This window comes from Falco cherrug, chromosome 11, assembly GCF_023634085.1.
Source record: "Falco cherrug isolate bFalChe1 chromosome 11, bFalChe1.pri, whole genome shotgun sequence".
NCBI lineage: Eukaryota > Metazoa > Chordata > Aves > Falconiformes > Falconidae > Falco > Falco cherrug.
In genome coordinates, this window is record NC_073707.1 from 17,148,170 (window position 1) to 17,175,114 (window position 26,945).

General features: G+C 37.5%; 1 protein-coding gene across 5 annotated transcripts in view; it reads right to left on the reverse strand.

Moving 5' to 3' along the window:
• SLC9A9 (solute carrier family 9 member A9) overlaps positions 1-26,945 on the reverse strand; it is a 213,233-nt gene that overhangs the window by 133,819 nt on the left and 52,469 nt on the right. For all 5 annotated transcript variants that reach the window (XM_027811790.2, XM_005443656.4, XM_055724067.1 and 2 more), the window contains one exon: positions 24,575-24,680. In XM_027811790.2, the coding sequence (XP_027667591.1) occupies positions 24,575-24,680 (106 nt within the window). The remainder of the gene's footprint in view (positions 1-24,574; positions 24,681-26,945) is intronic.

A 26,945-nucleotide genomic window follows, 5' to 3' on the forward strand; every position in this document is an offset into this window, starting at 1 on the left:
CTTAAGGTAAGAAAAGTTGACTTTGTTAAGACCAGTTAGGGTTCCAATTTATCCTTCAATTTATCAACAGCTTTCAGGTGTGAGGGAAACTAGAAGAAAGCATCCTGTTCTTAATGTGGTTATTTGAGGAACAAATATGGAGTGACTCATTCTCACTGGGAAATCTTTCTACTCAGTATGCCCCCCAAACCCCATGATTTTTTAAAAGCACCAACATATGCTCATTATACTAACTGTGGTTTCTGGTCTAAATCTTTCCAGAACTCAGGTTTCCCTGCAGCTCAAAGTGTATTAAGTTCTATTTTTAATTTTGCATTATTCTGTACTAGAGCTATTATTTCTTTTCTTTGAATATGTTTCTTCTTTAACACTTTCACCTCTTTCAAGCATTTAAAATACATACTAATTTACCCGATGATTTTTCTATATAAGCTGTATTTCAGCAGAACAGAATTTCTTCTTGTTTATTCCAGTACTTCCTGCCAAGCTAATTATTTGACCTAAAAACAAATTGCAAACTTTAACACTGGAGACAACCATAGTTAAATGTACAGTGTCTCTACTCTTCCTTTTCCTCAGAGAGTAATTCAGGAAACATGCTGGTATAACTTGCCATTTCTGCTATTTGCTTCCTGTGCCTGATACAAAAGGGGTCGATAGCAGTTCATTATCAAGCAGTGTGTGAGAGTTTGGTAGTAAATCTGAATCTGTATTTAGTTTTCAAATATTAGAGGCTTTGTAATTATTGAAGCAGTATAAGAAAAAGACGGGTTTGTTTCCATAAATTTGTATCAGAGGTGGATTACGCAAATCCTGATAATAAATGCAGTAGAAAACTGTTTTCAGAGATTGATAAATGAACAGAACTAAGGCAAAGATATGCTTTATCTGCCACCCATAATAAGATAGAGTGGAAGGACAGGCATAAAAGATTTTTGTTGGGTCCTCGCTGGATGCTTGATAGACATACCTTGCAAACACCTGCCCCAGTCCCTACTATCCATCTGTATCCAGGTTTGGTAACCTCTGCCTCTCCTGCAGGTTCGAGTTAAGAATAATACTCAGCTTTCTTGGTGGTTCTTATAAGGATTAGCCAGTGGTTTCTATATTAGAAAATTATTTAACAGATCCCTTTTTCTTTCCAGTCCTTCTGTGCCTCCTTGACCAACTAAAAAACAACAGGGTCAAGTGCTTTTACAGCTTTCAGAATGGAAATATAGGCAATATTTATTTATACAATAAATTGCAAGTTAGGATTGTAACTTTTGCTTGAAACAGAAAGGAGGATTTACAGTTTGTTGCAGTTTTACCACACTCATCATTCCGCTTCTTCCCTCCCCTCATCTGTTAAGATTATTTTGGGATGAAAGCTCAGCATGATGAAGAATGTTTCTTTCTATGGGCTTATATAGGGATATAATACTAAAGGTTTCCATGACAAGCAGAACTCCTATTGCAATGGAAAGCATAAAGTCACATTTCCAGTTCCGTCTTGAGTGATTACTTTTTACATCTTCAGTTATTCTCAAGGAAAATCTCATTGATTCCTAAGATCTTTTTCTTCCTGTAAATTTTCCCAGCCTGTGAATATAGCACAATGTATTTTCCATTTAATAAAAAAAATTGAAAGCATTTAGGATTAGAGCAAAGATTTTTCAGTAAGTAATGGAAGTGTTTTCAGGAAAACCTGTAGGTGAGGTTAAATCTTGTATCCCTCCTTTCATTCCTGTCAAGGCCTAAAGTGCCTAGGGCTAGTGTGGCAGCATCAAATAAAGAGATGTTAATCAGCTGTAACTAGCAGAACAGCACAAAGATTCTTGGTTTTGGTACAAGCCAAAGTGATGCAACACATGTAATGGAAGAATTTTAGAAAAAGGCAATATGCAGAAGGAAAATGTGTGCAAACAGCAGAAAATTTCTAATAGAACAATGTGGAATCAATTATTAGAAAGAATCAGGAAACAAACTGTTTAATTCCTTTCTTCCTCCTTCTATTTGACCGCATGGAAACAAACACTTTATTATGTTTGGAGAGGAAGATTTATTTCCACTTGCTAAGTCAAAGGGCTTCCTTTTGCCCAGTGGCAGCCTCCCTATTTGCTGTACTACCACGCGCCACAATAGTACTACACAGAAGAGCATCAGGAACAATCTAAAGAAAAAAAAACAACCAACCCTGAAAATACTGGAAGGTCAGATATTCCTTAAAATACCTTCATTGAATGAAGTGGGATCTCCCTCAGGTGATAAATAATTATAGAACTACATGGTGATGTCATCAGCTGCTAATTAAGAAAAGTAAAACAGGCCACAGAAAAAAATATATATTCTAGAGTTCAATGTTTAAAAGGAAAAGAAGGTTATTTTTTCCTGACGTTATATAGGAAAAGGTAGGTCAGTCTACTGTGTTAGAAAACTTGGAGCTTTCAGAGAATTGAACTGAACAATTTCACAACTTTTTAACTATATAGTTTTCCTAAAAGTGTTGGAAGAATGCTGAAAAGCCAGGACACTAATTTTCCCCCACTGTAAGCGTTTGAACTAGAAGCTAGACATGAAAGCGCGTGCATAGCACCACCTACACCTTCTCTTGGCAAGTTTTAGGTTGGTAAAGCCTTCCAAGCTTCCTCATAAAATAGCTCCTCACACAGTAGGAGTAAGTAGATGAACTATAAAAATGAAAACAAATGAGATAAGATTGGGATGTGAGCATGCTAAGCCAAGAAAAGCACATAGGAGGTAGAGAAGTTTTGCAGTCAGTTAAGGGAGAGCAAAGGAAGGACGCACTGCTGCAGGAAAGCTTTAGGGCTAGTAAAAGCAGCCAACTGTAACAACAGTTTGAGGCAAATATATAGAGGTCCTCTAGATGAACATTTCCCACAACAAAGAAACTTACTGTATTTTTTCAGGTGTGTTTGCAACAGGGATCAGTAAGTAACACAACTGCACAGAAGGTGCATTAAAAGAACATAGACAAGTCTTCTGTACATCCTTCTGTATAAAGAAATCTGTCTCCCTGGAATTTGTTCCTGACAACATTTACAAATGTTTAGAGAATTAAGGCTCCAGAAACATGGATTTCACAGAAATATGCATACTAAGCTTTCCATTTATATGTGTATAAGAACTGCAGAAATAAAAAAAGTTATTGGTGGCTGACTGACTCTTCAAGTGGCTAGCATCTGAACCCTTGTTTTTCTGGGTGTCCAAAACCTTATTCTCTTTGGCAATACATTACATCATGGTTTTTATTCCACTCACAAACCAGTTTCAGCACACTGCTAGTAGTGCTATTGGTTTTAATTCTAGATAAAAGGTCTAGCAGTTATTTTAGAAACTATCTTCTAGCGGGGATTACACTCTGTTCCTTTTTCTGTGTGTCAGAGAATGTTTACTTCTCTCCTTTCTGTCTTTATTTTGTTTCTTTCTAGGCATTCCCAGACTTTATAAACTATTGTAGGACATTTTATTTTGATTACTTTAAACCAAACTAACACTTACTGTTGTCGTAAATAAGGTTTTTACTGTTTATGGAAACCTTTCTCAAACCGGATTTGTTACCAGTTCCAAAGTAGCTAGCTGATGGCAGATGTCAAAGCACCAGCCATGCTGAAAAGGTGAAAGTGTTGCAGACTTTATGGAAAATGTAAGTTTTCCCATTTATGAGGAAAAGCAGTATTTGCATGAAAATAAAAATGAGGCTCTCTGCTAGATTTTCCAATTAACATAAAGTATCATAGGCTATTTCTACTGATAGGCTCCTTTTCAGGTGACACAAAGCATTCGCAGACGTGACATAACTCAATCGCTTGCTACGTTTGTCAGCGGTGTTACAAAGCAGCTGCAGAGTTTGAGTGGCTGTGCCCCTTAACTTGGGCACTCAGAAATCAGTTTAGCTTCTCAGGAGTAATTTTTGGCAGCTAATGATAAATATTTTCTACAATGGTGACATTTTCAGTTTTCTTCTGTGTTCAGGCCTGAGCTGACAGACAGCAGCCGCCTGCAGTACAGTCAGAGAAAATCATGAGTACTTTGTGTTGTTCCAGGTAGACTTTCCCTAATGCAGATTTTAGTTCTCATCTACCCTCAAACATCAGGGACTGCAAAAAATCTGTCATTTTCCCTCCTTCTCTGCCTCCCTAGCCATTACCCTTAGGATGCCTGCTCTGCCTCCTTAGGGAGCCTTGGAAATCATCTCTTTGTCATGGTGATCCCATTCTTGCCCTGAAAATCGCACCACTTTCACCTTTAAAGGGCCTGGTAGCTCACCCATCTCAACGGGGTTGAACCCAATATGCTCATGCCCAGAAAGAAGCCTCTGCAAGCCCCTCCTGACAGGAGGTGCTGGGAACACCCTCTCCCTCTGATCCCCGTCAGAACTCCATCACTATGGGCCTGTAGTCACTACAGACACATAGAAAGGAGATGTGAGATGATAGTTTTGACAGTGAGTAATGACCTAACAGGCCTGCAGGCTGAACAATTCAGACTCTGAAGTCATATCTGATCTGGTGTGGAGCTTCTCTGCCCCTGTGCATCTGAGAAATGGTATGTGCTGTCCTTATGTATCTGTGCAAGTATCTTAACTTTTCATTACCTCATTCTAGGCAAATACTACCCTATTTTTATCTTTGACAGAAAGAAATTCTGATGAACAGCAACCCAGACTTTAAAATTCTTTGTAAAAGAAAACTAAGGCTTTAATAGTAAAATATGCTCACATTTATCTGAGGCTTGGTACAGGAATGTTTCGTTCTTAAATGACTGCTATTGCTTTTAGATGTCTAATTTCCATAAATCTATTTGAAAATATCACAGTCATTTTCCAGTGACAGCTCTTTTTCCAAAAAACCTGTCCTATATCTTTGAGAGGAATGAAGCACATCAGCAGAAAACAGATGGCTGATAGTGGGTCTGTGACAGCACGTGCTGCATTCTGCATTATGCTATTACCAGTGTCTGACTGTCCTTATGAGCTGATCATATCAAAAGGCGCATAATTTACAGATTTCTGTACTTGCAACTATGATACTTTCTCATTCGGATATCAGAACTGTAATCCAACTCAGCTTTTAATTTCCATTCACTTCAAATGTTGCATAAAGAGAAATGTGTATATAGAACAGCTTGAAGTCTGTCCTCCCAGTTAGGGACCATTAAGTGGCTTCATCAGCTGTGAGGAGGTACATAGTGCAAAGAATGTAGAAATAAAGAATCAACCAGCAAGGAACATATTTGTCTGTCTGTCTGTTTATCTATCTAAATATATATATAAGTAAACTATTATTGTATTAATGCAAAGAGCTTGATTTCTCCTCTGCCTTGCAGTCTCTAGAATCACTTATGCCTATGCAAAATAGAACAGTACTGTAAAAAATACGCAGTTTCTCTGCCTAGAAAACTTGACTGTAAAAGTTACAAACCAGTGATATATCAATCCTCTTGAGTTAGCAAGAAACAATGAACTAGGAAAAAATTCTCCAATCTGTATGTTGAGGAAAAAATAAATAAATTTATATATGTTATTTGAACCAATCTGCTGCATCATGCTAATTATATAACTCAGGCAGAGCATATCTTGTGAATAATAGTACCCCATTACTTTGTGAAGGCATCTTTCAGGTACCCAAGAAATGCAATAATCCCCAAGATAAGTCTCAGCTAGAACTGTTTCCTGAACAAAAAGCAAATGGTAAAAACCAAAAAGAGAACCTAAAATTTAAATGTACATATATTATGCCATTAAAGGAATTAGATGTGCTGTATGTGTGAGCCTGGACTATCTTTTTGTGTCCCTACTTGTGATACATGAGTTGAGAGCTATCTTTCATTCCCAGCTCTCACACTTCTAGACCTAATAATTTGAACTTATACAATGATCTAATGATTTCTATTTCTGTAATAATACAACAGTTTGCAGCCCTTATTTGTTTTGTGTATGGATAGATCTTTATCTCCTGTCATCTTTACATTCTTCTTCTTCATTATAGCATTCTTCATCTTTGTATTATCCTTCAATATTTTTTTTCTGTGAGCCATTAGCCTCCAAAGTAACTCAGAGTAGAGTAATATTTATCAGAAACATTTACACAACGTTCCATTTATGTGACAGTTCTTACCATTAGTCCAGGGTGATGAGACCTTGGAATAAGGATTTTCAATGAAAATGAAATATTTCTTTTGAAAGACAAAAATGGAATTAATGTGTAATTGCAAGTGTTCTATGAGCACAGGGAAAATAGTTTATTGTGCTCTTGGAGGTCTAATTCCATCCACAGCTCAGGTTTATTTGTACAAGACTGGCAAAATGTGATACTATGGGACTTAATTTACTCTACACACACAGAGTGCAAAGAGTAAAACATCAAAGCACGCTAACAAGATGCTGACTGATGTGTTCATAAGAAGTAGGGAAGGTGATTACTGGAAGGATGGGTAATCTTAATTAAGCCCCACTTTCATACTAAAATTATTGGTATAACTCCAGGATGAGATAATGAAGCCTTTCAACTACCCATGCCTTTTACAGTGACTGCACTCTTGCAAATAAATGTGACGTTTATCTATGTCAGTTGAATTCTACCTCCCTGTTGATAAAACGGTGTAGCCTGATGGTTGCCTGCATTGAGTGATACACGTTAGAACGCTGCAGCAGATCACTGCTAAATGACTATGATTTACTGTAATTCAGCTTGAGCATTCTAGATGAGAAACTGCCTCAAACTATCATTAGGATGATGAGTATCTGAAGTAACTCTACTGATTCAATGTGGTTGTTCCAGATTTACACTGGTGTTACATAAAAAGTAGGATACGACCTGAACACTTTAAGGAAAATTTCAAGGAGCTTGGTTAGTCATGAAAAAGCCTTTACCCTTATGGCCAACTAGTAAAGATTAAGCAGAAACGGTTTGCATGTAACATTTATTGAATCATAATTTTCTCAGAATCACACAGCCTGTGATTTTGCTCAGGAGAAGCTTAAGACTGAAAGAACAGAAAATAATGTATCTGTTATGCCAGGCAGTACTGCCCTCACACAGGGTTTGATTTATCCTCATAATGCTGTAGCAGAACTCTCTACACCTGTCTGCAGTGTGAAACACTGAGGAATGAACAGCAGCCTTTCCTTTGTAGTAATAGCTAGTCCTCATCCTTCATAAATGCGTAGTCCTACTTACGTCACCCTCCTCTGGGGTTTACATCACCTTCTCCTGGAGAGTTAGATGGTTAAACAGTATGACAGTATGCTATAATCTTCTCTGAAATCCCCTTGAATGAATCTGAATGAAGTGGTGAAGGGGCGATATCAGGTTGTTTAGCTGATTGATGAAAGAGCATATACAGCAGGTTCTTATTTAATATGCAAAGAGCTTTTTTCTTCTGTGGCCTCTGCTTATGAAGATCCTGAGACGGATGTGTTCAAAGGTGGTGCGTCCGGTTTCTGTTTACAGACAGCATCCCAAATTCACAGGAGGCCTTTCTGTAGACAGCTCGATAATCCCAGTGACAGCGTGAGGAAGCTCTAAGTGCCTGGTCCTCCTCACCCTGAAGAAAATGAATAGCCTGCTCTTCCACAGCTTCTCTCCTTTTTGTCAGGAAAACGGGAAAGAACCACATTCGTACTCCCGGTCTGCCAAGCCTCAAGTGTTCCATGTAACTGCCTTGCCTTAAGCGTAGCAGAGGCTGCACAGCTTACCTGTGAGTGTCGGAGAGGCAGGGCAGAACGGGGAGCAGGCTGCTGGTCATAGGCTACAAAGAATTCAAAGCCACTAAGTGAAGGAGCAGGAGCAACTGAAAAGAAACTATATCTTTGTGATTTCTACCAGATCTCAATCTCTTAAAAATATAATGCATGAACCACATGCTTTCTTAAATTTTTCTCAGGCACAACAGAAGTAGTTTAGGTTTTTTCTTCTGTTTTTCCCTTATGTTAGCTCCCTGAAATAATCTGTCCGTGACACAAAAGTTAATGAAGCTTGACTGAATGATAATCTTTGTTCAGAACAAACCTAGAGTTTAGTAAGTAGTCAATGAAGTATGGGTACTCTTTGTCTGTTAGATCGGTAAGCTACTGTTTGTGTTTAAAATACTATATCGTAGGCAGAGCTAGGTCACTGCTAGACAATGCAGGTAGTCGCTGGAGTAGATGGATAGTCTGTTGCCAATACTAAAGTGCTGTGCCAAATTTCTGGCCTGTCAACAGCCTAGGGCTTTTTCACTTCCAGAATGTTTCCTGTAAGAGATTACAAAAGGAGCCTCCAGTCTCTCTTTACACAACATCAACACCTTTAGAAACTTGTGAACAGAGCAGTGCACTGAGGGGCTTGATGCTGAATGCAGCTGATGAAGAAAAACTACGTTAAATCCCATAAAAATTAGAGCGAAAGAAGTCTGCAAGTCTATATAAAGGTTTTTTTTTTCTGTTTAAGTGCTCTCCCTCACTCCTGCCTAAGAGTCTTTAATGTGCGATAAATAGGAAGAAATGTGATCCTTGGTATGTGTCCACAACATGGTATGTGGTCCCTGTACAGTCTGTACTTGCAAAACATATTTTATCATAGTCAGAAAGGCTTTAAATGAGAAAATGCTTTTAAATTTTATGTACATTTTCAACATCTGGAGTACAGTTTGTTCGTTTTCTACCCAGATTCTTGTGGAGATTTAAAAAACAAATGCTCTGAGATATATTGGACACATGCAAGCAAAATGGGCCATATGATTTCTAACATACCTGGCCCATACACTGGATGACACTACCTGAATCCTGACTTGGATCAACATGACCCTGAGGTCAATGAAAAACTTCCCTCTTTATCCACATTTTATTAAGGAAAATAATATGCTATTATCTCAGGTAACAGTACATTGCAAGTGATATGAAGCAAAATCTTAAAGGAAGGATGGTTCATTTTAGACTATTTTGTGTTAGCATTGCAAACTGCCTATGATTTTTTCCTTTGTATTAGATGTTAGCACTTTTCAAGGATGGGTCACATACTTCCTCCCCCCCCCCCCAGTGAAGGTGCACCCAGTGTACTCAGTTTGCTGTCTGTGCTTCACTTGAGAACATAGGTAGTATGGGAATGAGATTTTCAGATCTTGGTACCCCTATAATTTTTTTCATGTGCCCACCAAACATGATAATTTTTGCCTCTTGTTAATCTGGATTTGAGATGAACCAGTAATCTAAAGAAGAAAATCTTTTTAATCTCTTGAGCTATTCAATCCCACCTACATTTCATTATTGAAAATATTTTCTATATTTTCCTTTTAAAAACCAGAAAGGCTAGGGAAAAATGAGTCTGGCATTGTCTGAATGAAATACTATCCTGAAAACAGAGCTTCTCTCACAAATTAGTTCCACTTCTATTGCTTTATAATAAATGGTTGCAGCTGTTGCCATGGCAATTTTCATTTTTAAAAATGTATCCAAGTGAAGACAAGAAATGCAGCTGTTATCATGAGAAAGTCTAAAATAAATCCAGATGTAAATTTTATGCTCTAGTGTTGGCAGTAATAACGTCAGAAACAAAACATATTACATGTTTTATCTTCTTGATATACTGGAGCTGAGGATGGGGATTTAGGGATATTCTGAATTTTAGGTCTCTGTTCCTGATCCAAATATAGCAAATGAACAGAACAAAATTTCACCTTAGGGAAAGGCACTTCACTTGCTGGAAAAGCTGGTCAGCCTTGCATAGAGAATGGCAGTAATATTCCTGTAGGAACAAGGTAGGTCTGAAGCTCTCCTCCTTTACCTTTCTGGTAATACACTAATTTATTATTATTATTTTTTTTTTTACAGTTTAGAAAAATCTAAGCCATGATACAAATTTTAAAATTGCAATCTTTTTTTGTTGCTTATTGCCTTATCACTCTGTAGCCTGAAGTTCTTTAAAATCACTGCTGTACTTTTAATGTTAGAACATTAAAACAAAATTACTGGGCAGTGCTCTACAAAGGTGTAATTCAACAAGTAACGACACATGTACTAATAGTCATCTGCTGGAAAAATGCATGGTGTTGGAAGGTATAGTCCATTTAAACCACTTTATATAAAAAAAAATATTTAAAGAGACAATTTCTGATAAGGTGATAGAGGAATAACTCTGAACTTTTAAAAGTAAAAAAAAAAAAAAAGCTTGGAGTTGTATCTCTAGTAAATGCTGGGTGAAAAGCAATTGCCCAAAGCATGAACAAGAGAGGTCTTTAGGACAGACTGTGTAGCCTGACAGAGTGTGGGGGCTTGGTCAGGGTGGCAGATGGGTTGAAAGGTGGCTTTGCATCCATCTTGTACCTTTTCTCCTTGCCTAGGAACTGCAAAAGACTACTTTGGCTGAAGTCATTCCAAACTGTAGCTGGCTATCCACAGCCTCAATGGTTCATTTCAGCAGCTTGCGGCTGCTGAGAACAGAGATGTAGCTGCTGAACCTTATGGAAATTGTTTTGCTCAAGCATTAAGTAAGGGGTGATTGTGACACCTGCAAATACCCTTTACTCTGGAGGATTACTCAAGTTCACCCGTGATAAAACCAAACAAAGAGGAGGAATCATCAGTTAGGCAGTGAAGTTTATGTAGACAGAATTTCAGTCCCAAACTCTAAGGCAATCACAATGGTAAAAGTTCTTCTTATCCTTCAAGATTATAGCAAGAAAAGAAATACTAGAACACACATATTCCTTATTTTTCTGACTTCTATCTTCAGGGAAATTTTTCTCAAAACTCTTGGTACAGTCTTTGTTTCCCTATCCCTGGTATAGGAGTTTCAAATGATAAGCCAGCTGTAAGCAGTGATACATAAACACATACCAGTCTTGAAGAATGATCTAAAAGCTAACTAGACTATCAAAGATAATCAGGTTAATAAAATCCTACCATCACCCACTACCCCAGTTTCCTAAATACACTGCAAATCACTTAATCAAAGAGTCCTTATACCAAATATGTTGGATGGGAGTATTTGCTTTGATAAGAATGAATTATTCATAAGTACATATGCTAAGGGGTTTGGACCTATAACTGGCAGCTGCTTGTGAAGTATTCCTCAATGGTAAGATTAAAAGAACGAAGTAAGATCTCTTTTTGTTTAAAATTAAGGCATCTGCTATTACCTGTGGCCTAGATCCAATGCACTGGGGAAAATCTCACAGAAATGACAGGCAGCCAAACAAACAATTTTTCCTTCTGGATTTGTGAAGACTCCACTGATTTATGGATAATCATTTAGTATAACACACTAATTTCCACCGCTTAGCTTGAAAATAGATACTTTCCCTAGACAGGCAGTTCCATGACGCTTAAACACAGCTACTAATAAAATGAAAATAATTCTGACCAGCTTCATTACCCTCATAATTACTGAACTGAAGGAGCCTTGCCTCACAAACTTGCATTCTTCTCCCTCTAACAATGTGCGATGAAGACACTCTCCTAGCTATGAGCCAAGTCCTGCTAAGTGTAGAAATAGAAGGAAAGCCGTGAGCATCCTAAAATGATAGTTTAGAAATACCTTTAACATTACTCTGTAGGAATAAAAATACTGTAATAAAGATGTATGCGGTTAAATGGTCCAGGAGGCTGAAATATTTTCTTCAGGAATATTTTCATCTGGCTATAACCCTTCCCCAGTATGTCTGAGGCAGAGAACAGCAGCCTGTTAGGCGCTCTATTATTCTCATCTCTCTTACTATAGTTTCTGGCTGTGCTTGCTATAGATCAGTAGAACAATGTAGAAAGGAAGAACCCTTTCATTTCTTTTAAGTGAGTATAAATATGCAATGAATGGTGATAGGAAATGAAAATGCTGGATGTTTACAAATTATTTTACTATGTGAGATTTTGTAGTGGAGAAACTACTAAGGGAAAATTGCACATATCAGTTTATTCAATGTATTGTTTGGATGCTATTTGGTTGAAAGTTTTAATTGTATTTAAATCTTCTTTTCCAAAATCCAAATTGTAATGTCATTAGGTCTCCCCAGAAATGTACTGAAATTTCATTATGAATCCACATAACTTACACATACGCATATTACATTCAGAATATGTAGATTATTATAATTAGCAATTATTTAGGGAACATCAAAGTACCAAACATATTAAGAGAAAACTGATAACAAGACTGGCTTTTTTTCTTTGGTACAATGGTCTTTACAGGAAATATTCATAAATCCCATTTCCCTAAACACAGCAGAAATGAACAGGCTTTGCCGCGCTGCCCTCTCTCAGGGCCATTTGCACAACTGCTGCCTGAGTCTCTCCCGTCTTTCAGTCTAGCTCACACCTGCAGCATGCCAGGCAAAGCTCTCGTTTTATTTGGCTGTTGTTTTTTCATGGTTCATGAACCTGCCACAATGACACCATTTAGATTACATTCCCATGTTGCATTTGCACTTTTCATGAAGACTTTTTCTTTGTTTTAAAATCTAGCCATTTTGCAGAACAATATAGAGAGAATACATTTGTGCTTATCTTGGACAGAAACCTTACAACCACATAATTACAAAGCTTTCTCACTGTACCGCTTTGAAATTCAGACAAGTCACTTCTAAGGGGAGGAAAGAGGAAATTACCCATCTGTTACTCATGCTTCTTTCACCCTTGTGAAAATGTGCCAAAATGGAGCAATGTTTTAAGGTTTCTGAAATGTTTAGTTGGCAAATCTCAGCTGAGATCTGATAAAATTCATTACCTAAAAATTTTCTAAGATTTCATTTGTATTAAGCGTGTGCCATCTAAACTTCAATATACTATTTTTCTGTAATTGCTGCTCCTCAAACTCTACCATCTACTGTTTCACCAGCCTTAAGAACTGACCACCAGCATCTCTCTCTCGTCCTCATCATCTCCTTTGCTTGTCACAATGTAAGAAGTAGGATAACAAAGAGGTGTGTGTATCAGAAATAAATACAGGGTATCTCTTGGCTTTAGGGAATGGAGGAGATTGGGTTAAGAGTTTAGTCCTAGCTTATCTTTAGAAAGAATTTCTTTCCATCTCAGATAGGAGAGCAAAGGACTGATGACTGCAGCAGAAGTGGCGGAGTAGGTCATGCAGTTCAGGGGAATGGGCAGAGCGAGATAGAGGTGGTGAGCCTTGTCTATTGAAAAGGTAAAGGAGAGAGAAGGAATAGGATTGACACCAAAACAAAAGCAGGTGGAAACAATGAGAGAGCAGACCTCTATAATCATTGGAATTTATTCTAAGAATAGAAAATTGCTGAGTCTCACCATTTAAGTAGCTCTCAAATGCAGTCTCTCCTCCTGCTGTGCCCAGCACTCAAGGAAAGCAGCTGCATGCTACTGTTATCAATTATTCTCTTTGCTCAAGTGACCAAAGTACATTCTGAAAATTAAAGTTCCTAATCCAAAAGGTGAAACATGCATACTGAACTAAGGTCTTGGCTATGGAGAGAGGGAGATTTCTGGGTATGAAAAAATAAAACTAAAAATTATGTTTGATTAAAATGTTTACAGAAGGTGCCTCTCAGCTCCTCTTCCATAAGGCATGAAAATCTTGGGGCATTATGTAACTTTTGAGTATTTATAACCTTTGCATTATTTTGATGTGCTCTATAGATGATTCCCCATCCACACAGAAGTATGTATGTACACATGTGTACATGCAAAAGAATTTCATGTAGAGTTATGTCAGTTCACTCTAACAGACTCAGTAGATTAAGGATTTGAGTCTTAAAAGATCAAGGCTTGCAGTGGGAACCAGTTTACCTGACATTGCTGTCAAAGAAAAAAAAACACAACCAAACACAAAAAAATCCAGGACTTAGAGCAGGTCAGAACAATGAAATTAGAATTAAACTATATAAATAGCCCATAGCTTCTGGAGGATTCACAGAGGGATCACTAGAGATTTTTTTCTTTTCTAGTGCTCCTGGGTAGCCACGGGAAATACACAGTCCATGCTCCCACAGTGTGAACAGGTTCTTCTTTCTTGTAATCACAACCTGATCTCCAAAGAATAAGATAATTTTGATGGGAGTTTATCCTATTGTAACAAAACCTCTGTCTCTTTGAGATAGCTGCACTCTTCAATACTGCATTTCTGGAAGGATTTGAATGGTGGATAGGTAGGTATTGGTGAAATGAAATAGCAAGCTCTCCCTCACCTTTCTGATGCGTACTCCTGTCTTCCCTGCCAAGAAGACTTGAAAAATATGTTGATCTACTGCAAGTATCAGACCGGCTCTTACGTACGGTATCTCATCCAGAGAGGATGAAATGAGTTTTCTTTTGGAACACTCCAAGGGAACTAGCATCAATACATTCATTTTAAACTAAAAGGGAGTTGTCTCTGTAAGTAGAATTAGATTCTGTATGTAATTATCTTGCTTTCAGAAAATCTGTCTTATTCACTAGAGGAAGGTTATTTGGATAAGAAAAAACATCTGGAAGAGCTCAAAACGCAAGCTGACGCGTATCAGGGTGTACTTCAGTTCTGAAGAGTTTCCAATAAAGATCTTTGAAATGAGGAAGCTTTGATGCCAATTTGGTCATTTGTATGGAAAATGTAGCTAAATAATTGCCTCTTAGATGTGATTTGCAAGCACTGCAAGCAGCATTCTTAATTCTGAGCTTGCATTTCGAATTTTTAAATGTTATGAGTTTGTTTGTGTATAAGTGGACAGAAATACCTGCAGCTAGTCTGATTTGATTGGGTATGACAAGTACAGACATTCCCAGATGATTTGAGCTAAGCTACATTTTCATACATCCCTGAGGGCAATCTCCATAACAGTACTCACTGAAATGTATTCTAGCTTAGCAGACTGTAACTGAGGGCTGCCCATGCAAATAAATTGCATAAACAAAACAGAGCCAATTAGATAACTGTGGTGGGCTGACCATGGCTGGACACCAGGTGCCCACCAAACTGCTCTATCACTCCCCTCCTTGGCAGGACCAGTGCAGGGTAGAGAAAATAAGATAGGAAAAAAACTTGTGGGTTAAGATAAAGGCAGTTTAATAAAGCAAAAGCTGGGCGTGAAAGCTAAGAAAAACAAAAGATGTTATTCTCTACTTCCCATCAGTAGGTGATGTCCAGCTACTTCCTGGGAAGTGGGGCTTCAGCACGTGTAGCGGTTGCTCTGGAAGACAAATGTCATAATAACAAATGCCCTCACTCCTGCTTTCTCTTGGCTTTTGTTACTGAGCAGATGTCATCTGGTATGGAATATCCCCTTGGTCAAGACCCAGTACAGTAACATATCTAGAAAGACCTTTAGCATGTATTAACTAGAAGCCAAATAGAATTTTAATGTGGAGCTGATATTGGAAAAAGGGATATGAAATATTAAAGAGTGAAAAAAAACCTTATTGATGAGAATTACCTTCTGAAAACATTCTGTTCCAAGTCTCCATTTCCATACTGAAATTCCAGCTATAACAAGCGTTACAGAAATTCCATAGCATTTTCCCCCTTGATTTAAATGCAACACTGGTCTGTTACAGTAAGGTTCACGGAGGAAAAAGAAAGAAAGCTTTATTAAGCAAGAATACCATCATTTTATGTGGGATTTTCTCTGTTTTGGGAAAGAAGCTCTTTTAAAGTTCCTGCTAATAGCAAGTTTGGTTAGTTTCCCAGTGCTCACATCTCCTGTTCCAGATGGTCAGTGATGTGAAACTTTAATTATCATCAAGAAAATAAGCTGGGACTAAACCCTTCCTCAAAGGTAAAAAGAGCAGATGGACAACCATAATTTCATTATTATAGAAATAATACATGAAAAGGATTCCTCATCCACCTTTAAAATCAGTCACTCACTTGTTGCACAATTAACTCCTTGCTCTATAAATTTGCAGGTTACTTTGACTGGTTAAATGGCTGCTTGGTACATAATCCTTGCTAACAATATTTGGAATAGTAGCCAAATTCATCTTGGCTAAGGGGAACCAGTAAGTTAACTGTTTGGGCTGAGCTTCCATCCAGCATTTTGTTTTCCTTCAGGTTTTCAAGTAATTCTATTTTATTTCCCTCCATGGTGTTACAGTCATCCCTCCTCATGATTCTTTGTGAGAATAAAATCACAGATAGTATTTATCTGGAATAAGGCAATGGCTGACTCCGGAGATTCAGTTAGTCGTTTGTCCAGATCTGTAGCTCACAGACACTGAATTCCCTAATTTTTTGTCAAGGATTCAAAGTCTTGCAAGTCAGTACCATGGAGAAACTCTTCCTATGCCTGTTTTAGGTCTTTGATTTGCATGTTCTAGGTTAGGCTTTGCAAAGGCAATCACCCATCTAAGCCTGCCACTGCTCAAACTGAGCTCACAGAAGCCTCAGTTCCTCCAGTTCTGCCAAATTAATTTACGTAACGGCAGCTACGAAGAAAGGGTCTGGGGGCAACCCCGTGTTTCTGGCAGAATCTCATTCCTTTTCTGAGCTCAGATTCATTACCTGATTGCAGTGCGTCACTCTTTAGAACTGGCTGTCCTAATTCCTATACTTTTCACAGTTTCATTACAGTTCAGGAGCACATTTTGATGTGCTACTCTAAGGATTTCAAACATAGATATTCCTAACAAAGCAACATAAAACTGCAAAATTGCACCAGAGAAAAATAATCAGGTTTTCCTCTGTATCCCTATGATTAAAAAAGCTTTTTTCCCCTCTAAAGAGTCCTAGGTAGCTACAGGTTTATGCACCACTGTCATGATCTGTATTTAGACAGTATGCCTTTTATTTGTTTCTCAACGTCTTGTCTTTTCTCACCCTTTCTTCTTTTTTCTAGCCATACCTTCACAATCTCTATTTGTTGCTTTCACCAGTTCAATTTCCTACTTTCTGTTTCATCTCCTTTCACCATTTCTTCCCACTCTTAGAAATCTATATGCCACCTATTTTCTTTAAGCAGGAAAATGTTGTATGTGTTAATCCTTTTTACCTTTTTGTCATGTCTGATGTCACAGGTGCTTCTGTTTCCCTCTTTTCTTTCTTCCTTGGTTAGAAACGTGTCCCTGTGCACACTTTGTACAGTAATTGGCAAGGAATGAGGCTTATACACTTCTGAAAATAAAGTACCTAGGCTGAAGAGTTTTATGTGTAGGTATACTAAAGCTATTAACTGCGTGTGCATAAGGGCCCACTTATGAATACAAGTGGTTTTTTACACTATTACTTATGCACTAATATGCCTAGAACGTGTGAATAACATCTTGTCTGCACTCAGATACATGATAGAAATGGAACTTAAATGAGTTTCTCTTTCACTCCAGTGGCAGAAATAGTATGGTAAAAGACACAAGGAATTGCATCAATACATGGTTTAAAAAATGGTTTAAAATACAAGGTAAATAGAGAAATAAACATTCTTTTTTAATATGTGGTGACACAATACTGAAGCAATCATATTTTTTGCTATTTGCTAACAGTGCCTAACAGATCTCAGCAGGAGGTGTGGGATACAGGCTGGCAGACTTCGTGATGTTCTTAGACTGAATGAACTCCCAGTTACCTACAGATGAGGAGAAAACTGAAACAAAGCATTGGCTGATAGAGAAATCTTTGTTTCCTAATTGATTACACGATACAAAAGGTTTTGAGATAGTACATATGGAAGTTCATGATGTCACTTTTAAGGCCACTTTCTGACTGTAGTTGCGGTTTAAGGGAAAAACATGATGTGAGAACGTTCGGCTGTCTTTCCTCTGCAACATTTGTTATTCAATGGGCTTAGGGATCAAAGTGTGATAAAACCTGTACAGAATAATGCTCCAAAAACGGAAGGGCAAAGGATCCAAATTAGAGACAGTCCATGACAAAAGAAGAAAGCTTAAAATAATCATAAAGTGAGCCTCACATCCACTGAGATATGCATTAAGGAGACACCCATCATAGCTTTCAAAGCCAGTATTATTTCCTGCACATCCTAGCTCCCAGCTTCATTATTCAGCAACATAGTTATAGTATCTTTTCATGTCCTTTATAGAACTGCTGTTTTTAATGTAAAATACACTAGGAATCTGAATTAGAAATTGGGAAAAGTAGGAAAGCAACATTTGCAGGATAAGGGATAGTTACTTCACCAGGCCAAAGACCGAGTGAAACAGACTGAACATTTGTATCTATATTTGGTGTTTGTCAAACATCTGTTTCTTCAGTCTCTGATTACATTTTCCTCCTGAGTAAACTACCTTCAAGTTCAATGACATAATAACAGAATTAAAACGACAGAAGTAATAAAAATACAGGTGAACAAATAATCTAAACCAGAAAGATTTAAAGGTTCTTATTAATTTTCTCTTTGAGGTCCATTTGACCAAAAGAGCTTCTTATATTTTGAAGAGATCTAAACAGAACTAAAATTAGTAATATCATGACTGGACCTATCAGTAAGAATCACCAGCGTGACAGAAGGAATTCTCTTGACTTCCTAGGACAGTTATAGAGATCACTGCCTGAGAAATGTCAACCTTAGAGCCTGTTCAGCACAAACTGAGCTGAAATCTGGCTTCTGAGTTATTTCCCCTGGAAATGGATATTGTTTTTCAATAAATTTGTCTCAGTTCCCTTTGCTGTGTTATTTTAGAAAGCCCCATATAAGCCTCCAGGAGAATTGCTACCAAGTAAGAATGGTTGGAGCATGATATTAACTTGTGTAAGGTACTACTAGACTAGAATGAAAGTCTTTTTTGAGCAGTGAAGAGTTATGGTATGACATGTGTTGGTACATGTACATCCTGGAAATAGTTAAAAGGAGCCGTGAAGCTACTTTTACAAGAGATTTCTTCACTGGGTATAGCAAAGCTGACCATCACCTTTATCAACTTGCCCTGCCCATTTTCCCCTCAAAACTATGCCCTGGTATCACAAACACATTGAATAATTAGAGTTCCTCCTTTATACTTTATCCTACTGTAGCAGATAAGCTGTTTATGCTGAACAGGGAAAGACAAAACCAAGATGACATGGGCAATATCCAAACTATTTATCATACATTTCAAGCCTTTTAAACTATTAAAAAGGTGTCTGGATTTTATGGACAGTTAATTTATCAAACACAGATATGGTGTCTTGAAATATATGTATTATTAGAGAAAATATTCTCCAGGAACTTTGGAAAATTGAATTTCTTTATCAGGGTAAACTGCTTGGTAAATCTTTGAACCAATCATAGAAGCTTATTATGTAGAAGGGGGTTGCAGTACCCTTCTACCAGCACAGATTTTTTTTTGGAAAAAAAAGGAATGTTACTTTTTTATTCCAGAACATCTTATCTGGCCAACATAGGATCACTGAATTCCTGACACATTATTGCATCTGTGAGCATCAGCAGAAACACGCACCTCACCAACAAATACTGTTCTTATCAGCAAGGGGTCATACAACAACAGGATCTGTTACCTCCAGTTCTTATCTAGCTCTATGAATTTAGGCTTTCAGGGCTGGTCCTAGACTTTTGCAAAGGGAGCTTTACAGCCTGACTAATTTTTACTAATAGGCATGAATGAACTTTGTGGAATGTATACAACCAATAGATACTTTACAAAAGAGGCAGGGTATCCATTTCAAAACAGTTCAGGTTGGTTTTTTTTTTTACTTTCCTTTTCTCCTTTTTCTGAATCTCAAAGGTTATCATCTCTTCCTTTACATACCATTTAAGGTACTTTATAATGGCAAGCCAAACTTCACAAGAGAACTATGCTTGCAGTATTACTTTCCTCTCTGTCCAGAAATATCTACACTTCTAAGCCTTCCAGGGCAGTCAGCATTTTGACATGGGAGGTCTTAATTTCATACGTCAGCTAGTTTCTGTGTTCTCTGCCTTCACTGCTGTGTGATCCTCAACCACAATTTTTATCTCCAGTATTTTCACTTCATTCATGTATCAAACAGTTCTTGATTGCATATAACAGAGCTAGTAAATCCATTCCTTGCCACATGTCACAGCGTCACACATCCTGTGTCCCCTGGCTGCCACTCACTTTTTTTGACTGCTGGTGAAAGACAGTGCCATATGGTGATGTTCCTGATGCCCATGTGTCTTCCACGCTCTCGCTTCTTCGAGGAAGGGGATGAAACTCATCAGGCCCACTGAGCAATGGTACAGAGCCAGCAGAGAAATAGTCATGTTTTTCACATAATGATGATACAAACATTTCTGATATTTGCTACAATGGAAACCTTTCTTGTGTAATGTTCTCTTAGGTAATTTGTTAGCAGGGAACACGTATTCATTACTGCTTTCTACATCCTGCACTCAGCATGAGAAAGATTAAATAGCTCTGCTAAATATACTCTCTCAATGCTAATGACCTGTTCAGCTACTTTTCAGTCACATCTCAAGCTATTCAATTTTTTTTCTACAACTTCTTCCACGCTTTCTTCATTAAATTTCTCTGCAAATGTGCAAAACCTCTTGGCAGACCAAGTTCAAAATATATGTGGATGTTTTCTTCAACAAGTAATATATTGTATGAAGACAGAACAATGAAAAAGGAATGAAAGTGAAATAAGAGGTTAAACATCTTTGCTCAGGACTATCCATAAGTTATTAATTTTCAGCCAGATTCTACAGTCTTCTTAACGCATAACTCCAACTGAAGTTACTGAGATGTTTCTCAGTTTTGATCTTTAGAATGTGGTCCGCATCTGGTAAGTGCTTAAGTACACAGACAGGTCATTGTATTGTCTTGTCTGTAAAGTACTACTTATAAACCTAAGCAACGATAAACATTCCTGGGTCCAAAATCTGTGAATGAAAATATATCACCTTCAATGCTGCATCCTATAGCATGAGTGCCTGTGCATATCTGAAGCTGAACAAACTGCTGCTTTATGATGTTCAGAGAACTGGCTGGCAGAAGGTTAAATTTATAGCTACAAGAACAGCTTTATGTGTGCTGGAACATTTGTAAGCTAGATTTTCTTGTTAATACCTTTGCAAAAACGCTGAAGTTGAAAACCCAGAAGTTAGAGGATACAAACAGGGAGTAAAAAAAGCTACCGTCTGGAATCTTTTATGGAAACATTCACTACATCATAGACCAACCCCCAAGAAAGCAAAAGAAATAATTTTATGCAGTATATATTATGATACAGCTATTCAAGAAACATCATCTTAAATTATATTCTTTCATTCTGAAAGCCACAGAATACACTCAGGTAAACTCCTTGGTGATGAAGTACAATGTATCTGAAGAACTGAGAATAATTTTTTTTCTTAAAAATTGTAATAAAAATTTGATTGAGAAGATCTTTTCGTAAGAGTTTGCCATAACTTGGTGTCTAAATTTAAATTCTAAATAATGAAACAATCTCTAATCGTGAAGAATATAAGGATATTTAAAAACACTCAGAAGATCAAATATCTTACTTTTCCTACCTATGTTTTGTTTTAATTTAGCATATATAAAATAGTCCTACAGATAACAGTTAAGCTGTAAAAAGACACTGAAAGCGTGCCGAGTAAGTGCCAAAAGTGTGCCAAAAAAGACACAGGTGCCAAGTCAATTTCCTGGAAAACAAAGCATATAGGAAATATTTGTGGCACAATTAGTCATATAGGTTTTTCTGGATAAAAGCAGATGTGATGTGTGTAGTCATGTAATATGTATTGTCTTGTAGGGCTCTGTTGTTTTTTTTTTTAAATATTTTGATACCTTGATATAAAACAGGATCAAAAATTACTCATTTTGAATATTTAAATCCTCATTTTCTTCCAAAATGTTTCTTTTCTATGAGAATTCTCATAGACTTTTTATTAAAAGGAGGCTTTTGAGCTAAAAATGAGAAGCCGTAAGCAACTCTGCAAGTTACTTATATAGGAGAAACCCCTTGTTACACCCCCAATACCCTTGCTTATAGTGGCCCCTGTATAGATGAGCTCTCCCAGGTGCACAGCAGCTTGTCAGCCTTTCTGCAGCCACTGCTGTCAATGTGATTCACAGTGATCCCTTCTGCCAGGATTATCTTAAAATAGCACAGTATAAATGAAATCTTGCAATTACCACAAACACCCAGGTGTTTGGTATGGCAAGATGGCCTATAGGAGAGTTGCTAATTTGGCCTGGAGAACTTGTGTGCTTGACCAGTATTTTCTGAGGGCAGCTGGCCACAGCATCTGTAACACACACAGCTCGTGTGACTTACTAAATCCATATGAAAAATGTAGGGGTAGCCGGTCCTGCTGCTGTCCTTAAACTAAACACCAGCACAGGAAAAACGGAGGTTGGAGGGAGAAGCTGAAGGAAAAGAGAGCTATCAATATAAAGCCTTGCTGGCAGCCAGCCATGCTACCTTCACCTTGCCAAATGGCCACAGCCAGCCGTAAGAGCCTTCCCTCTTTCATCTTCCTCTCTTTCCCCCAGCGAGTCACTCCTGCAGATGTTAACTTGGTTATGCTGTTACACTGTGTATTCCCTTACTCTGTTTTCTGTTTACTATTACGTAGCGTACAAAATGACTTATTAATGCTTTTCCAGATTGGTAAACATTATTCTCACACCTTTTAAAATAGTCCTCTATTACTGTAATTACGAACATGCTGTGTTTGCACCATCCTGAAAAGTGGTATGTGTTACAGAGAAAAAAACTAGCCGTTCTTTTGCAGTGACAGAAAAATAATATTCTTCATTTAAACTCAGGCTGTTTTAGTGGGGTGTTAATGCACTGAAGCTGACATTATTAACAGGTATATCTTTACTTAAAAGGCTACAGGAAGGAAGGTCATGTTAGGTTGCAGAAATGTATTTGTGAAGAAGCTGATTATTTAAGCCAGAAATGAATGAAATGTAGAACTGATTATGCCACCTATTCCCTTCAGTCTCTACATATGACTAAATATATTAGAAAAAACAAAGTGTCAGTCACACTGCAAATACAGAAAAATACTACCAGTTTTCCAGTGACAAGAGATTCTATAACAAAGAAGAGCTGCAATGTCCCATGTCTAGTGAAGAGAACACGTGAAGGAGATAGCCAACATTTGCATCAGGCACCTTTTCTATAGATTTCTGTATCTGTATGCAGGCTGAGGGTCATAACCTTGAATACTAGGAAGAGTAGAAGTTAGGCACTTGTGAGTCACGTACTATCCGATAGCATTTTTCTTTCTAGATTTGCTTTGCAGTTGAGTTGTACCTTTGGAGAGATCCACATGCTTTGACATTACAGTGATTGAAAACTAGAGACACTTGAAATATTCTGAGTTTCCTTGAGCTGCTTGTAGCCTAACTGTTCCACAGTCTACAGGAACCTTGCACTAACAGCTGAAGAGAGTCTTAATGAGCTATAAATGTCTAGGCCTTTATTAAACAAAGACAAGTGAGAGAGAAAAAAATCTCAGACTTTTTGTCACCTACATGCTTCTTTCCAATTCTAACAGCTGCTTTAATGCTTTCCTATCTGTTCTCTCTACTGAGGCTTCTATTCTTTCCTTAGTTTTCCTTTTGCACATTTTATTATCTGATGTACTAAATGCTCTCCTAAGTGACACATTCCAACCACAGTCACTGAATGTGACAGCTGTGCTGTATCTATTCATTAAATGCTGTGCTCAGACACTTGACAGCGTTTGAAAATACTACTCTTGCTCTAAGAACAATGTAAGGAGTTTAGTGTAGGTGAATGTAACTACACTTGATAATTGGAAAATGTCAAATTAAATAGGAATACTATTTTTTTTGTATCGTGAAACAATTTTTTTTGTTGTTGTTGTTTCCCCCCCTTCCCCCCAGTTTAGTTATTATAAGTTTCTCCATGGACTTTCAGACAAAATATAAAGCTTATTTTTCAATGATGTAAACTCTGTAACAGTCTGTTTTTCTGAAGGGTAGGATAAAACCTAGTTTGAGTAACTGTATTTTAAGGAGAAAAAGTGGCACTGAATTGAGGCTTCCTGTGAAGCATCTTCAAGCATCCAGGAAAAATGAATTTCATTTTGCAGAGTACTTTTAAGATTATCTGAAAGGATTATTTGTATTTCTAGAAAAGCTCCTGGAAGCCTGTAATACATGCAGAGTGGAGTTAACTTGATATCCTGTTAATCATGTACTTAGCATCTGTGTTTTTAGGACAGAACATACTTGTGTGATTTTGGCCCATCATTTGTGATCTGTTTGAGGATTCCTGAGAATAAAAAAGCTATATATAAATTTAAGATAATATTATCAGCTGAAGTTCTGTCAGATTCAATAGGCAGAAGTAGATAAACTGAACTACTGTGTACCACTTTGTGGTTTTAATCTTGGAAAATAATAGAACACAAAACATTAAAAGGAACCTATCTGCAATTTTATAGTTGCCCTATGTTCTAGGTGCTCATTCAGCATTATTTCTTCAAGATATCTTTAGATAGGAGAATAAATCCTATTAAATTAAATTTACATATTTTACTGTACTGCTTTCTAGGTTGAAGAAAATGAACTAAAATTGCATTCTGGATACATGGTTACCATTAACAATATTGGAATTCTGGTGTTTAACAAACCAAAACCAACTCCTGAATTGCATCTCTGCAATGAAATCTTCAAAACTGTATCAGTGAGAATTATACCAGGAATTAAATCTTGTAATTATCTCACCAAGTAACAAACGGAGGTGGGCGTACTTACCATGTCAGCACGATAGCCACAGCATCGTTTAGGACACTCTCTCCAAACAGGAGTGTGTACAAATCTGTATCCACATGCAGTTCATGGAAAATAGCAAGGACTGTCACTGTATGGAGGCAAAGCAAAGTAAGGCTGTTATTTTCATATTCCTCTGGTGGTTCAAGATATAAAGCAGTATTAGAATATGGGTTTGAGAAGTACAGTCCTGTTTATTGCCTGAGTGGATAACAGTAAGTTAAAAGGGATCAGCTGAAGTATAGAAGATCCTTAAATCCAGCAAGTCTTTGAGTTTTGGTGCTTCAGCTGAATTAGGAAGAAACTTTCCCTCTCACACAGAGAATCATGCATAAATGAAAATCTCACAGCATACTTTACTGTGCATAAAGGACTGTGGTCTTGTGACCAAGAAGAAATAAGGGTGCTGAAAAGACTTGGGTTTTGCCATATGCTTTGTGTGCGATGAGAGTACCGGTTTACCTGTTTTCAGAAGGATATAATGATGTAATGCTTACCCATTACATATGCTCACTGAGGAACATGCATAGTAACCCTATACCCTGTCCCACCAGCAGCACAGCCTCTCTCACCTCAAGTGTAGCATATCTGTAGTCATGAAATGCTCTCATCCAGATCCGGATATCTGATACTTTTGATCCATTTTAAGGTTCCTTCAGCATATCATTAAGTCCCTTCCTTCTCCCTGAGTTATATGCTATGCTTGATTTTTAGCTTACCAGTGCAATAGGAAAAAAATAGTGTGTGTTGAATTTAAATTGAACTTAGGCAAATCATTTAGACACACACGCTCGAGGGCATTTAGACACTTGGCTCGTATTCAGGTAATTAAGTCCTGTAGATATTAAAGGATGCTGTAGTTGTTTCATGCCTCAGTTTCCTTACCTGTAAGCAGGGGATTACAGTCCTTCCCAAGATATACCTAGCACTTCATAATCTCCAAGCACAGAAGGCTTCCTCTGTTCTATGTTGATATTATTATTCTCTCTCTGCATGGACAAAACAGAGCTTTCTCTTTTCAAACAAAACTTAATGTAAAGGACCCAATTATTTGTATGGTTAAAAATCACATGGCAACTTACTGCTTCACTGGTGCTCATTCTAGTACATAATTGTGCAATTGACTCAATCCTCATAGCCCAGGAATCCCAAAGATTAGGAGTGCCTCTGGGATGCCATGTTAACACCTGACATTTCAGAAATTAAAATTATATCGTTTTACATTGAGATGGCTGTTGATAATTCATATAAAAACATGCACGGACAGATGATTATGCTTTGTCTTAATAACATTTCTTGGAACTTTGAAATCATTACTGGTAAGATTTTCTAAATGGCACTTAAATATCTGTGTAATCTAAAAATCAGTTTAAAACCCAGAATAGATTATCAGTTCTCCTGTGAGATTTTATGTCAGAATGATCTCTGTGGATGTTCTATCTTTGAAGAATTTTGGAAGTGTTATTTCATATAAGACATTTTAGGAGATGTGTGTAGCTGAACATTTGCTGATATCGCTATATTTAAATTAGCTAGTTATATTTAACTATGCTGGTAACCTCGCCCACCTACTCCCAGTGCAGTTATATTTTAATCTAGGAAAAGAGTTCTTTCCCCAGAACAGCTCAAAGATGTAGGAAGAAATTTTATTGGCAAAAGATATTTTCTTGGTTCACCAATACCTATATTCAGGTTTTTGCTTGATTAGCAGTGCTGCCTTAATGTGCTAAATGAAGACCCAATTTAGTCTCGCATTCTTTGATGTCACTGGTGTAACAACAGCCTTGTTTTCTAAAACTATTTGCCATTTCCAGCTTTTGCTTATTAGTTAATTAGTCTGGGCTCACATTAACAGTCCCTGTGATAATGAAAGAAGGAAAAGAAAATAGTAATCAGTCCAACATACTGTGGGTATGTATGTGTAGCAGGCCAAGCCAATTAGACAGATGCCTACACATTCTTCTCCTTCCTCTTGCCTCCTAAGAAAACAGCTTTCTTTTCTTGCTTCCTCTCCCAGCTCTACCCCAAAAATCTGACTTAAAAGACTTCAAATGAAAGCAAAATAACAAAGCAAGCAACACAGGAATGAATCAATTGCCTCTTTGGGAGAAACTCCCCAGTTCACCCAGTTCTCAGAAAGTACCTTCCATTTCAAATGTTTCTCCCATTCCCACTGGGGGTTATTGGATCTTCCTTACAGCATTGCCTGTCCCTGAACAAAGAATTCTGGTCTCTGCTCTGTCCTTATGTTTGTCTGGCCCCAGCAGCCTCCAGCCGTACCACTGCTGACAGATACTTATCTGATGTGTTTTTAAAGAACTGAAGTGATGTTGGTTCCACAAATCCCAAGGGAGAC